The following is a 15952-nucleotide window of genomic DNA, read 5'->3' as shown; positions in this document are numbered from 1 at the left end:
GGAGCTACGTATGTACAAGCTCTCGTTCAGGGCCAGAGCAGTCGACACAGTAGCAGAGCATGGCAGTAGCTGTTGGGGCATTGTACCATTTAAATCATCAGCATGGGGATACTGCAAACACAAGACGTAAGTGATCCCCTAGGATGATGTTTCWATAGAAGATTTACAAAAAACAGGAAAGGATTATGGCAATTCTCCTGGCACTAAATGTGCCAGTGAAAAAATGAGGATTCTCACATGGAAAGAGAATTAGGTTTATTTCTGAACAACTCCGTAAGAATGAAATCTCAGATATAGACTCCAAGGCTCATACATTTACAGTAAAAGCCTGTTATAGCAAAATGCATGAAATCATCTTGAGGCATTATTTTTCAAATATGATTAACTTAAAAAAAACAGAAAAATCTACGTGGCTTCACTGCCATTTTATATATATATATATATAGAGAGAGAGAGAGAGAGACAGTCAATTTTCTGAAATATTCAGTTTGTGAATGCAGTACTTTTCCGCTTTTGGATCTGCTCTGAAGCCAACATAGAGGGAAACTCAATATTAATGTGAAGTATCATGTTTGCAGAACAGAAAAAAGAGAGTTCTGGTACCAAGCTCTCCGTATCCTGCTTACTAATATCCCAGTAAAGGAGCAGGTAATTTTTCAGAATCATTTTTACAACGTAAAAATAAGCAAAAATAGATCAGGTAAAAAAGGGGGTGGGAATGTGGAGCTAGACATATTTTATTAAATCGCTTCCTCAGTAACTCTTTCTCTGTGCTTCTTCAGAAAATAATTTCAATATGGAACCACCACTCAGAAGGTTTTTCTAGTAGAGACTTYTAAGTTTTCTGGCACAGCCAGAAACCTACCATATGGGCCACTCCTGCTCCTCCTGAGCACAGCAGGAGTCTGGTCTCTGTAATCACTGAAGACGAGCTAGTATTCAAACATAAAATTTTCTTTGGATTAATTTACGGAAACCTTAAATGTGAAACATAAGCAGTTTCCTTCTACAGCACCCAACCAAGCAGCAAGCTTACTTGAACAACAAATAACATGAGGAACAAGGAAGATAATGAAGAGTGCTGAAGCAAGGCTGAAGGCCTATCCCCGCTGCAAAGACTGCAGTCATTTTTACAGAAGTCACAAGTGGTCACACTTCGCATTACTTCTGAATTGTAGCTTCTCACYGCTCTTCTCCCTGTTCAGAAAGGTTAGTTAACACTTTAGTGAATGAACTTCTGAGAATTGTCTAAAATTTAGAAACTTGTAACATGCTTTAAAGGGATTTTGATACATGTTGTTCATCTTTCATTACAGAAATATATACATAATGAATCAAACATCTCATAATTTCTAGCAGAATGCAGTAAATATTTTTTAAAAAGAAATTTAACTGTATCTATGCATGCTCATTTATATGTGTTTTTTATATATGTGTGTATATATATATATATATACACACACACACACACACATACACACACACACACACAGTAGCTTATCTAACAGCTTTTTTACAAAAGGCTAGGCCCTGAATTCTCCCTGCCACTGAAACACTGAAACAYGTGGAAATAAATTTTGGCCATTGGTTCTCTGTTATCAGTCTATCTCAAACAAAAAAACTGCTCCAACTGTTCAACCTCTAGAATTTAAAATGTGATTTAGGTCAATGGACTATTTAGTTGCATCCACTAATTTACTATTTTAGTTTTATTTCTATGATTCAATAAACTTTTCAGCCTACAAAGAATAAATATGATTTCTATCTAGCTGTAGTACATGTCATAGTGTATTTGGCTGTCTGTCTTACGCTAAAACAAAGCAACATGAAGAAAAACACCTAAACATCRTTTTTATGCCTTATCTCAAACCAAAATTTAATTCTTACTGTTTCAGGTGGCTGGTGTAATGAAAACCTCTCTACTATCTTCTTCAGCAGCTTGTAATCCTGCTTTGTTTCTCACTGTGCCCAAGAGCCTATGTACACTACTGCCTTTCTCTAAAACACACTYCGCACCAAAGAAAAGAACTTTGAAATTGTTTTTGCTATGTACATCTTTTCTACGTAACTGTTGATGTAAAAACACTGGCATTCTCTTCAGTAAAGGACTATTATATTAAACAAGAAACAGATGGAAAAGCTACTTGAAAGATAATCATTAACTTGGTAAGTGAACCACAGTGAAGTTCCTGATTCATTTTGGTAGTTTTGGGAACACTTTGGGCCAGATTGAAGCCAATTTATACCAGATGACATTAAGTTTTGACAATTCACACCAGCTGAGGAACCAGCCCATTAGGACTACAAAATTATATATAAGAGAGCAAAAACTAGTGATTTGTTAGAACTCTTGGCACATCTAAGTCCAAAAGTTGCCGTGGCATCAAAAAATGTAAACTTTAGTGCAATGAGGCTTTCTCTTCACTAAAATTTGTCCAGTTTACATTTATGAGAATAATTTTTTTCAGCTTCTGAATCACCAATATCCATTTGGAATGACTGACACTTACTAGGTTCATAGTAATCCACTATAGTCACTGAGGCGCCCTGGGTATTCGCCACTTTGAAGTCTCTCACAGCTGGAATATCCACACAAACGTGTGTTTCATTTAGCTAGAAAAACAGAAAAGAAACATCCTGAGAACCCTAGTGATGGTGGTTTCATGGAAGAAGGAAGGACGTGGTATTTGATGGTAGACCCAACCTCATTTCTAAAAGTTTAGAGTCTGGATAAATATGCTTATTTCATGTGTTATCATTTTGGCCAGAATAGAGACGTTTTCAAAGTCCCTATTGTACTACTTGTACATGATTATATAAGAGGTGCAATTGAAAATCTTTTACAGATGCAAATGAGTTGTATATATGCAGTCAACCTCATTAAAAAAAAGTGGAACTATTCACTCAATGTGAATAGCAGATGGTGAATTCCCCAAAGAACATAATCAGGATGTCTTTCTAAAATTAATTCAAACAATGATCGAGTCAGGATTAGCATCACTGCAAATACRTTTTTTTTTCCACTATTTTCAACTTACGGAGTCCAAGTATAGGTTGACTTTTCCATTGTCCTTTTCCATCTTCTTAATTTTTTTGTCTAATGGAATGAAATCTGGTGACACAGAGAAACCATTGAGTAAGCCGACCTCCATAAGAGCCATACCACTACTAGAAGCTGCACCAGAAGCCAGGTACCTTTTCAAAACATAGACAAGGAACTTTTAATAGAAATACAACAGTTCTCTATCCAAATAAACTCTTTCATTATTAAAACTCAACAATGGAAGGGATAAAATTAAGAATACTTAAAAATAAACGGAAAAAATGCCATCAATAAAATTGCTAACGGTAAAAACCTAATAATTTATTTCTCTGTTACTCTGCCTCACAAGTTCAACCACATAGACTAAAGTAAGTACAGCATTGAGAAAACAGCAGTATAACAATCATATGGGACATAACCCTGAACACACTCACACCAATAGGATCCCTTCCATTGGCAYTTATAAGTGTAGGTTTACATTATATATATGCAAGATCAAAACTGAATGCGCATTTTGAAAAAGATAACTCAGAAACCATGCTAGGAAATCTTGAACTGCAACATTCATAYGGATGCATTCTTTAGTTTGCTTTTATTCATTTTTAGAGAGCAAGATAAAAGTATAAACCAAAAAGCCTCCCAAACCTTTTCATATTTTCCAGATACAGACTGATGGTCCCCTTAACAGAGTCACCATTAGATTATTTCTCCAAATTTGGGTTTTAAAATGCATAGCCATGTTCTTTATCCAATTTTGGAAATAGAAGAACAATTAATAGACTTCCTTCATCTCTCCCAAATAATGCTTATTATCACATCTCCTTCTAAATTTTGGAGAATTAAATGCTGGCCCAAAGGCTTTACTCTATTAAGCAAGCCTACTATATCATGGTACACAACAGAGCTATCAAAATATATTTATGTCYTTCTATGCTATACATAACATTTATATGACCTGCAAAAGATTTTATTCTTTTAAATAAAGTAGATGGCAGAAAAGTTTTTTCCCCACTTGGCAACGACAGTAAATGACTATTGTTATACTAAAATAGCAGTGTCTCCAATCCGCATTTTGAATGTCTGACAGTAGTTGAAAGTAATTGAATAAAACTATTTCTTTGTAGAGTTGGCTGGTTTAAAAAAGGGGAAGACTTGCTTTCAAAGCAATGCTATTAAGCTTGGCAGCATGGCTGATTGAACACAGATAGGACTTTGAAAAAAATACAGCACAACTGCTGACTTCAGTTGGCTCACAAGATTAGAAACAAATGAAACCATCTGCTGGGTGATGTGCTGTGCCAAAGTAGCTGCTATTGAAAACAAATAACTGAATTGGAACTGGATGTAATTATATCTGTGTAATTACCAGTGAAAGATGAGAAAAATACCAAAGCTGTCTAGTGAACCTGAGGTACCACCAAAATACCAGCAGGTAACCCATCCAGTATGGCATTTCCAATAATTGAATGAGATATATACCTCAAAGTTATGAGGATCTGGCTCTCTAAATAAACAAGAGAGACTGCCTAGAGGGAGGGTCCTGATATTGTCTCTTTAACTCCAGCATTTCTTAAAAATAAAAAGCCATAAATAAAATAAATAAATAAATAAATAAAGGAGAGTGGTTAGTAAGAAAAAGAAGAAGCAAGAGTTGAAGCTTATATCTTAACAGAACTTAAGTTGCATTTTATGTTTCAGCATATCAACAGTATGAGGTCTGTATGTGACCCTCCCACTGATGGTGCAAAGATGAGAGAAATGTCAAGCATACAGAAGAGAGTCAGTAAAAGCATCAGCAACCAGTTTCTCATTGCTGGAAATGGTACGTAGGTGACAAAAAAAAACAGAGAAGAAAAGGACACTCCTGAGTACATGTTTCACAGACAGTGAGGCCACTCATCTAACCAAGAATCTGTTTAAATTCAAGAAGTCATCATATGCTCCCCTGTCAGAAACGCTACCCAGTTAAGAYGACCATTGTGAATCACTATCAAGCTGAGTGAAACAAAGTGGAATATTCTGTGGATTCAAGCAGGGATGACCAGTCTGCCAGGCCAAACAACCTGTGGCCAGATCTCATCCTACAGAACAGAAACACTAGAGTTGTTAGAATTAATGGCCCGCTTTCCAAACTACAGTTATTGATCTTGATATTCCAAATATTTTCCTGGGGTGGTTTTATAATGCTGTTAGTTCTTCCTCAGTCCTTTCAATAGTCTGCAATTAAAACAACAGCCTATAGCCTTCCAAAAGAGCAAAAGATAGATTCCTTCCTTCAGATTCCTGCATCAAAATTCTCGTCCAGAAAAAATGATCAGAATGCTCAGCCAAACTTATCCCAGGCCACTCGTGTAAGCCCTTTACATGTCAGAAGTTAGTCCTAAACTTTAAARACCTGTTGACACTTCATAGAAAACTCTAAAAGAGAGAAAAAAGTCTATTTCTATTCTAGGACCTCTGTGTGCTCTAGCGTCCCTGCCCACCATCTGTGTCACTGAACTGGTTACCAGAAACACATGCATGAAAACAGCATGGCTTTGTTCTTGATGGTTATTTCCCAAATTAAATCAATCCTCTCTGTACTGACATCGTATTCATTACAGTTGATTATTTGCACGACGGTGTCACCTAGAGGCCCCAAATCCAGTCACAGCTTCCTTGTGTTAGGCAGAGCATAATACATAGTCCTAGCAATAAGGAGTTTAAACTTTAAATAAATAACGGAGGATGTGGAGGAAAGGAATGAAAGAATAAACATGGTAGACCAGGTGGTACTTTGTAAATGTTGTGTTTACCAGGAACCCGTTATAGAGTCACAAGAAGAAAACAGTTATTCAAGAAGCAGCATTAGGGAAACACAGATATGATCATAAAATACAAAGAGTCTATTCACCTCAATATCCAATATCTTTGTASATAACAAGATAAAATAGACATAATTTAGATGAAAATCTTCTCAGAAGCACCCCTGCAACCTCCATTCCCATCAACAGAAAGTACAGAATTAGATTGACCTGAAAACTCATCAACCCTTTCAAGATTGGTACCCATATTTTGTTACTGAAATCATAAATATAAACACAGAGTAAAGCAAAGCTTAGCTGAATATGTTATTATGCAGACGTGGATTTTGACCCAGAGGCCTATGTGTTCCAYGATCTTTAATGCATGCCAATAAAAAACCATGGCTGACTACTGACAACTCTGCACAAGAGATCTGTTGGAGCCATCAAACAACAGTATTTATTTACCTACGATTTGCTTCTTTGTTTAATTATTGTTGCTTTTTAAAAAGTAATTATTTTGCTCTGATGAGTTACATGCTTAGATCCAGGGCACTAGTAAATCTGCATAAACAAATGGAAAATTTAGCTCATCTTTATACATATAAAAGCTGCATAGATAGAGAGATACATGAGATAGCCTCAGTTGAATTACCTACCTTGTGCACACATTCACAGTCAAATGGTTGATATCATCCTTGTTATCTTTTACATCAACATTCAAGTCAAAGGCTTCTTGGTTTTGAACAGATTTGAGCCTCTGATCAGTGTGTTTTGTGTTGTAAATAACATTGAGCTGTGGATTACAAATAAAGACATTAGGTGACTATGCAAGGCAAAAGTATGTGGTCAAGAATAYTAAGTTTGTAGCAGTAGAACTCCAGAGAGATGATCAATAACAAGAGGAGGATATAACGCCCTTCCTAACAGCTAGACAAACGAGACTCATATGAAGTCTCAGGAAAAAAAAATGTACTTTCTGAGCACTTTGTAATGCAGCAGTAACAATACAATTAGCAGAATGCAGATGAGGCAAAAACAAAAAGTTGTAGGAGATGCAGTAATTTTTCTCCTAGTTGTTTTCCGCTGGTTTACARTATATGCAGCTACTTCCTGTCAGCATGAAACAGGATGAAGGAAGACTTCAGAGAGCGATACCTACTGGGTTAAAAAGAACGACTGAATATGACAGAAATGCAAGAGCAAATACATAGCGTATGCACAGAACTGGTCTTCAGCCATGATGTCACAGCACTCCTCATACATTCAAAACAGATGAGGAACAGCATGTTACTCCAAGCTCAAAGCAATACTGTTGTTATGCACTAATTAAATAGATTCATCTTCTGGTTCATTTGTAGCAAAGACAAACTACAGGCCTTTGACTGCCTTAAGGACAGAGCTCTCACCCTTTCCGTTCAACAAATGCCAACCGCTGCTAACCAAGCCAAAGAAGAATGTAGGACAGGCTTACAGATTTTGTAACACTCATAAAATAGGCACATCTATTAGACACAGTTTAAAGGGCTTCCTATTCTTTTAGTGTAGATGTGCAGAAGATGTTGGAAATGGATCTTATATCAAAATACCGGTMAAACCAGAAGCGCTTAAAGGTGTTCTGAATAACTAGGAGATAACTTGACTATCTTGACAACCTGTGAAACTATCAATGTTGACAGCCAAAGCGGAAATGCTGGATTTGGAACTCAGCAACCATGAGTACTCRCACATTATCACGCATAACATCACCCATAAACAACAGAGTAACAAAAAACAGGCTACACAACCCACAGAACTGAGGTAAAAACAGATGAATTATTACCTGCAGGTTTTCATTTAATAAAATTCCTTGGTATAAGACTGGAAGATAGCATTAGACATAAAATTATAAAAGAATTTGGGGAGGGGTGTAGAGAACTCCAGATATCAGGTAAACTCAGTATCTGTACTAGAAAACATGGTAAAATCAAAATAGTGGACATATGAGTAAACATGATATATTGGAGATAGCTCATTGTTATAAATCTACCAAAGTTGATTGAATTAAGTAAATGAAAGCATGAAAAAGGGAGCTCTACTGAATATAAATTCTCTGCATATCCAACAGTCAAAACGGTGGTTGGCAAGTGCCAACTGAGAGTTCTGGAAGAAAATAAGCTTTCAAGGAACAAAGGAATGTTAAAAGTCAAGAACAGAAGGCAGAAATGAATGTTCAGATATGAAATGACTAGAGACCTAAAAGAACTTTGGTGCCACTAGATGCTAGATGACACTTGATAAACATATCATAAACATTAATCGTAGAATCATAGAATCCTTAAGGTTGGAAGGGACCTTTAGAGATCATCTAGTCCAACCCGCAGGTTCACCTACAGCATGTGGCACAGGGTGGCATCCAAGCGGGTTTTGAAGATCGCCAGAGAAGGAGACTCCACAACCTCTCTTGGCAACCTGTTCTAGTGTCACCCTCACTGTTGAGGGTGAATACTGGCATGATAAGGTTTGGTGATTAGACTAATTTATTTGAGMTGACAAAGATGAGAATTACTGCAAAGAGCTGCAGAATAATGTGATTTTTAATGACTATTACAGTACCGGAACGAGATCAAAGTTGAATCTCTTGCCCTATGAAAATATAATTTCCATGTTTAGCAATGATCATAAAACTGAATAAAATTTTGAGAGCCATTAAGAAGCATAGACCAAAAAAAAAGCTAGAAAGATCTAGCCTCCATCTCAAAAAACGTATGGTGGAATAATAATGAGATGGAGAAAGTTGATTTAGATGATCAAAGACAAAGAATAGCTTCCAAATAGATGAAAAAAAAATCAGACATGAAAAGGTAAGTAGGAAGAAAGATTCAGTAATGACAAGAATGATAAAATAGTGATATAGTGAGCAAAACAGTAGAATGGAGAAGATGAACAAGAAATTGTTCTTCATGCAATACAAGATTACACTATATAATTGCTTCCCACAAGATGCTGCAGATGTTAAGTKTACACAAGTCCAAGGACAAAATAGATAAGTTCATGGAAATCAACTGAAATTTGCTAAGTACACCAAAACAATCCCCAGCCAAAGATCTTGGATAATAAATARCAGGAGGTGGAAATGACAGTCAAAATATGTTATCTATGTTTACATTCTCTTTTTGGTATCCACTTTGGGTTATAGCTGAAAGCAGAACACTGGGCTCTTCTTCAACCCACCACAGTCTCTCTTAGACCCTATCTCCAGATATATGTTAGGAGACTAGATTCAAGATGAACAAGGGGTAGTCTGTCTTCATTCAATGCATCATTAGCATAGAATTACTTGCCAAAAGAAGCTGTAGTTAAAAATTTAGAAAATTCAGAGTGCCATATTCATGGAATAAAATTCTAACATGGAAAAATCTGTTAGCCCAGAGATGGCACCAACTGATGACCTGTGGTTTGGAAGGCCCTGTTTCACAGACCAGCCAAGGGCAGGAGGTGTAACTACATGCTTGTCACAGAATCACAGAATGCTCAAGCAGGCACACCTAGAGCATGTGACACAGGGCAGCATCCAGGTGGGTTTGGAAGACCTCCAGAGAAGGAGACTCCACAACCTCCCTGGGCAGCCTGTTCTAGGCCTCTGTCACCCTCACAGTGAAGAAGTTCCTCCTCATCTGGAGATGGAACTGCCTGTGTTTCAACTTACACCCATTTCTTCTTGTCCTGTCACTGGCCACCACTGAGAAGAGCTTGGCCCCTTCCTCCCTACATTCTCCCTTCATATACTTATACATGTTAATCATATCCCCTCTCAGCTTTCTCTTCTCAAAGCTGAACAGGCCCAACTCAGTCTCTCCTCATACGAGAGATGTTCCATTCCCTTAATCATTGTTGTCGCTCCCTGCTGGACCCTCTCTAGGAGCTCCACATCCCTCTTATACTGGGGAGCCCACAACTGCCCCCAATACTCCAGGTGCGGCCTCACCAGAGCTGAGGAGAGGGGCAGGATCCCCTCCCTCCACCTGCTGGAAACATCCTCCTGATGCAGCCAGGATCCCATTGGCCTTCTTGGCCACAAGGGCACTGCTGCTTCGTGGTTCGCTTGGTGTCCACCAGGGCTCCCAGGTCCCTCTTTGCGGAGCTGCTTTCCAGCAGGTCGACCCCTAATCTGTCCTGGTGCCTGGGGTTATTCCTCCTGAGAGGCAGGCCCCTGCACTTGTCCTTATTGAACCTCATGAGGTTCCTCTCTGCCCAACTCTCCAGCCTGTCCAGGTCCCTCTGGATGGCAGCACAGCCCTCTGGAGTGTCGGCCACTCCACCCAGCTTGGTGTCATTTGCAAACTTGCTCAGGTTGCCGTCTGTGCCCTCGTCCAGGTCACTGATGAACAGGCTGAGCAGCACTGGGCCCAGCACTGACCCCTGGGGAACACCACTGGCCACAGGCCTGCAATTGGACTCGGCCCCATTTATTACCACCCTCTGAGCTCTGCCATCCAGCCAGTTCTCAATCCACCTCGTCCTGCTCTTGCAGCCTGCCTTGGGCATCTTTTTTCTGTTGGCCATGACAGGGTAGAGGATAACAAATTGTATCAGTTGTCCCTGGATGTCTATTCTCACGTTCATGTGGTTTCACACCCAAAAGATGTTGAGAGTGAAATTTAACTGTGAGAAAATATTCTTACTCTGATTAACACCACTCCGTTATAACAGGACAAAATGCCTGCTGAGGACAAGAGATTGAGTTACTGACTCAGCATACCAGTGAGAAAACTTTAATTTTAGAGTGACAAAACCAAATACAATAAACTACGAAAATATCTACTATCAAAGATTAGCTGCCATTTGTTTGGCAGAATTGTGATTTTTGTCAACAACAGAATAGTAAGTTTGCATAAATAAACTCCATCATTATCTGTTCTCTTAGTCATTACGATAGAACACTAAGAGGGGGAAAAAACTTCTTCAGCTTTGGAAGGAAAATAATCAGAGTGTGGCTCAAATAACACTTGCCCAGCAAGACCCCAGTTTGTACTTCAACTAATGAAAAGAGAATGTAGGATATTTCTTGAAAATCACAGTCCCTTTAGAAGAGTTCCAGACAGCAAATGGAAAACTGTCAGACCAAATTTAGAGGTACAGCAGGGGGGAGCCCAACTTACACACTAGCAAGTCAGTGCAAAGTGTCTTTTAATATCTTATTCTGCTTTCTGCTGCCACGTCTCTGTCTCCTTGATAGGAAAGTTATGCCCTGTATTTCAGTCTACAGTTACTAACTCCCATCACCCTGCCTAGCATTTCTGAATTTTACATAGAGTATGTATAGAGCCAATTTTGTATAGACAGAGCAATAGTGGTGTGGTGGTGAGGACTTACCCATATAACTGTCCTGCAGAAAGGAGTACCAAGCAAGTCTAGAAGTCTACCAATTAAAGGCCTGCAGGAAGTTTGGTAAAGGGAAGCTGGCAATGCCCTCACAATTTGCCATCACGAAAGCAAAATTGTTTTAACTTTTTTCCAGAAAAAAAAGCAACACAGATAAGAATTTACTGCCAATGTGCAACATGTGAAACTATATATCGAAAAGGTCAAGCAGGTACTACTTTCAAGGAATAAGTTGTTAAGTGGAAACTTTCTTATCCTGATTTCTCATGACAAAAAAAAAAAAAAAAGAGGTTTTTTTTTTACAGTGCTACAAAGCAAAGATTTCAATTAAAAAATTCTTTCTTAGCAACTGCAATTCCTCTAATCAATGTGAAAAACTGAACATGTAGTCCTCTAATCAATGCCTCTTTCCTGTCCATTTTGTTCTTTGACTAGCAATGTAAATATGCTTAACTGAGGACTTGAGTTCAGTGAAATATTTTCAGCAGATTCTTCCTCTCTCTTTTCCTATCCCTTTTTGACTAGTTAGTATCCACTCAAAAACTGCAATGGAGAAATACATAGCCATTTCACAGTATATCTTTTTTAGTACCATCACACTAGCACTTGATCCTTTATTTAAGTCTAGTGAAAAAGAAAGCTTCAGTGAAAGAAAAGATCAGTACTTTTCACTAGTTAGCAACAGGTGATTCTCTTCTCGGGTTCTTTTTCACACCTTCCACCATCAAAGATATAGTCTATGCCCACTGTTTTCCTCTGTCATTTGAGAACTGCCCTTTCAGCTGTCACTGAACATATGAACTGTGTCTATTATGAAAGGGGGTGGCAGAGAATTGAGTGTTATCAGCCAACAAACCCTGACAAAGAGAGAGATACTCCTCTCTCCAGAGAGCCTTTTATATGCAACCAGGCGGTCCAAAAGATCTTGCCCAAYCAATCTACTTTGCCCACAGACATCCTCCTTGATCCTGCCAGCCCTCCACTCACCAGAGCCCTAGATTTCAGTAGCACMCTCCTTTGTCCCAGGCCATGCACTGGCCAAGCCAAGCCTACAGTTCAGCCAGTTAACAGATATTTCTTCCAAGACTTCCAGCAGGCCACATAGAGAAGATGTCTTATTTCACTCCTTTTTCTACAGGGTCCCTTTCTTATATTCTACCCCTAAAGCTATGCCCTCCTTCTCCTTGCAGAATCAGTATCTTAAAATAGTGTCTGTCCTCATAATGAAGGGACAAGCTAGGAGACTTTGTTGACAGCAGGACCACAAAACTACAAATAAATGTTTGCTTTCGCAGTGATACTGTCCAAAATAAATATATTTGATAAGATCCTGCAGGGTTGTGAGTTAACACACAGCCAACTCGTACACACAGGCAAGAGTTTTCATAAAAAACAATTTAAACTAGAATCCATTCTGTTGGGAAAAGCTTTTCCATTAATGGACTGAATCTTGTGTGTTGTGATATTTAAATGAATTACTGTTTCAACATGCTACATCTGGCTAGAAAGTCAAATCCCAGAACAGTGAATTTCACCACTGTACTTTGGCGGGTGTAACACAATGAAACACAGCTGAAGAAATGTGCTTGCAATGTCGTATGCTATCTGATTTATTAAATGAGACCCAGATCTAGCTTGTCTTTGTGAAAAAGAAAAATCTAATTCAAATGGCATCAGTGCTCTTTCTTTAGAATAGCAGACCTGCCAAAGGAAGCAGATGGAAAGAGATGGTCCCACCTAAGAAAAGTTTTTGGAGAAACTACAACTCTATGTTAAGTACAATATTTGGAGACAAGTCATAGCATTTCTGCCTCAGAGCTACTGGAGAAAACACAACAGCACAGTGACTTAAATGAAGTAGATAACTGGTGTTCAGAAATCAATGCCAGGTTATGTGTGAATGACACCACATGTTAGAACTGTAYAACAAATCAGGAACTTACACCTGAGGAGCCCTCTAACCACTAGGTTAAGTACTGGATATTCTGTGTACAAGAACTCAGCTAGGTCTTCCAGACAGACCGATTTGGATGTGAAATTTGCCTATTGGCAGAAGTTTAATTGAAATCAACACATTTCCACAGAAAACACTCATTTCAATAAATCATCATCATCCATTTCAATAAAGCATTTTCCAGCATGAAATAATTTGCTGAAAAGTTTCTGATTCACTCTCCTGACACATCAGTTGACTTAATATCAGGGAGTATTTTTCAACAATGATTAAGTTTAAGCAGTCTTAACTGTTCTGGAACCCCAGTCTGCTAGACTTCATACACACATGCATGCACACTTTGAAATTAAACATGTGCAAATGCAGTCTTGCTGAAGTGTTCGTTCCTATTTTGGCCAAGGAGTTTGAATCTAAAATATACTCAAGTATTTGAACTTTCCTGCAAATGTCATTTGCACTTCTGGGAATGAATAAATTATGATAATCATTTATGTCACTGTAGGTTTTGCAGACTGGTACTGAATAAACGAGGTGTATTGGTAGCTGCTGTTCATTGCTAACAGGTAGTTGTGAAAGTTTCTTTGGAAAGGTTCTTATCCAAGAGGGTACTTACTAAATTCCTCCTTTTTTGTCCCTCAAGAGAATTGAAGCAAAGGTCAGATCAGAAAAATTTAAAATTGAATCTGATCTGGTTTAAAACTTTGAGTGCGTTAAGGTGGCCTAAATTCTGTTTTCCCAAATATGAACAGTAGACAGTTACCAGGAACTCTGCCCTGTTTTGTGATGTACTCAGCAATTATCTGTTTATCTATATACTTGTAAAAAAAAAAAAAAAAAAAAAGTCTGCCATGCTTATCAGAGACTAGTATTTCCATGTCATCTGTTTCTATAGCTTTTCAAATGCCTTTTCTTTCACCCATTTGGCTCTAAGCCACTGTTATCAACAGGAGGAAAGGTAAGAGAGACCCACTAGTGATCTTATAAATCTGATCCAGTATTGTCTTCTTCTCATATTATATTTCCCAAGTGTTACTGTAAAATCTTGAAGAACAGTTTTCTTCAGGACATAAGCTCTGTTACTGGTGAAAGATAGGAGTTGAAAAGCATAAAAGAGCTATTTACTGCTTGCTCATTCCAAAGACAACATGTACTGATCACAGATTAATTTGTTTAACTGAAATAAAGATGCTGGAATTTTTACCCCTGACACACAGGACTGCCAGAGAGGAGATCATGACACCCTTTCAGGCTTCCCATTCCCACAATTTGACTGATCCTGAGCATCCACTTTTAGCAAGTTTCAATAACTTTTTTATTGTCCTTTATACTCTTTCATGCCTTTTTCATATATATTTGTGATTGTACCATTTCAGAGTAGCATAAAAATTGCTGGAAATCCAGTCATCTTCATTTTTAGCTTTTGCATTGTTTTATTCTACTTCATTAAAAGGAAAATAACTCTAAATAACTAACAATGCCATTATGTTCTGTGCCCTGCCAGGGCTTATTTCAGGAGCTAATGAGACTTTTCTGCCTTGTCCACACAAACTTTGGACTATCATGCCAATGCACTACTACATTTCTACAGGAGGATAGGCTTATAACTGACCCATGGAAGTGCCCCAAAACCATCACTCAGCCAACAGTACTTAAAATGTTGAACTATTTGAGATACACAATCACACAGATGTGAAATTTGTACATTTACACAAAATTTGGTTTATTTTTTTTAAATTACAGTACTTTGCTATTGTTTTAAGACAAGATGTTYTACAGATGTTTTAGTTATTAATATTTTTATAAAGCTTTCTATTAAAGTAAACCTTCCTTACAGAGAACATAGCTTTAGAAATAACAACTCTATTGCATACCTGAAAGATAGCAAATCCAATCCCCTCAGCTGAAACTGTAACAGTCATAGGTTGCACAGGCACAAGCTAAAAGAAAGACAAAGGAGTTAAACAGTAATTTCAAGAAGAYACTTTCAGGCACAAACTTTACTCACTTTCTACAGTACCTCCTTGGTCTGAAGTAGAAAACGGTTTCGAGTATCAATTGAAAATGTTTCTGGAATTTTCAACGTAGGTGCTGTTACAGTAACATCAATCTCAGTCTTGCTGGTGGCAGTAATAGATGCAAATAGACTCAAGGCTTGCAGAGCCACTACAGTGTCCTGTTGAGAGAAATAAGTGCTTCTGTATTAAACACAGCTCTGCACACCACATGACAGGCAATCCTTGCTGGAGTCTGTCTAAACACTCATACTGGATTTGTTTAAATAAGCTGGGCTTGAACAAACATAATCGAGTCAGCTCAACTGCTCAGCTTGGACACTTTAATCAGGTCTAAGAAAATCCATGCAATTAAATTTATTACTTCAATTTAATCAAACCAGGTTATCACCAGTTTTTTAGTGAAATATGTGTGTATAGCCATGTGTTTGGCCCTTCTTTTTTAGTCCCAGTTTTCTCCCATCTGTTGATTGTGTTGGGAGTTTTCAAGCACCCACATGTCCATTGCTATTTCACTAGCCCAAAGGATTCCAAAGCAGAAGAGGGACAATAACATAGTACAGAAATTAAGATAGATACAGACTCAGGTAATACAGAATGAGATGGGAGCTTGCTAAGGAACTCTTCCATTTGTGTGAGATGTGGAAGACCTGACAGGCAACAGCCTAGATGCAACAGCCTGAATCACATCCCACCCAGTGTGTGAGGAAAGCAATGATTCTATTTTCTATTTTCTACGTTTACACAGGGACTAAGTGTAAGTAATATCCAGCATTTCATAGTATTTTTTCAGGGT

General features: G+C 38.1%; 1 protein-coding gene across 1 annotated transcript in view; it reads right to left on the bottom strand.

The window, feature by feature from the left end:
- Positions 1–877: 877 nt before the first annotated feature.
- The window catches only part of CD109 (CD109 molecule), a 72173-nt gene continuing 57098 nt past the window's right edge, over positions 878–15952 (bottom strand). Inside the window, exons 27-32 of the mRNA XM_026051268.1 lie at positions 15162–15317; positions 15016–15081; positions 6486–6622; positions 3039–3195; positions 2511–2613; positions 878–1197 (exon numbers count right to left, since the gene is read on the bottom strand). Coding sequence (XP_025907053.1) covers positions 1007–1197; positions 2511–2613; positions 3039–3195; positions 6486–6622; positions 15016–15081; positions 15162–15317 — 810 coding nt within the window. The 3' untranslated portion in view covers positions 878–1006. The remainder of the gene's footprint in view (positions 1198–2510; positions 2614–3038; positions 3196–6485; positions 6623–15015; positions 15082–15161; positions 15318–15952) is intronic.

This window comes from Nothoprocta perdicaria, unplaced genomic scaffold (assembly GCF_003342845.1).
Source record: "Nothoprocta perdicaria isolate Ctin4 unplaced genomic scaffold, notPer1 scaffold_74, whole genome shotgun sequence".
In the NCBI taxonomy this organism is placed as follows: Eukaryota; Metazoa; Chordata; class Aves; order Tinamiformes; family Tinamidae; genus Nothoprocta; species Nothoprocta perdicaria.
The sequence above is the reverse complement of the archived record's forward strand: the minus strand, read 5'-3'. Positions and strand labels throughout refer to the sequence as shown.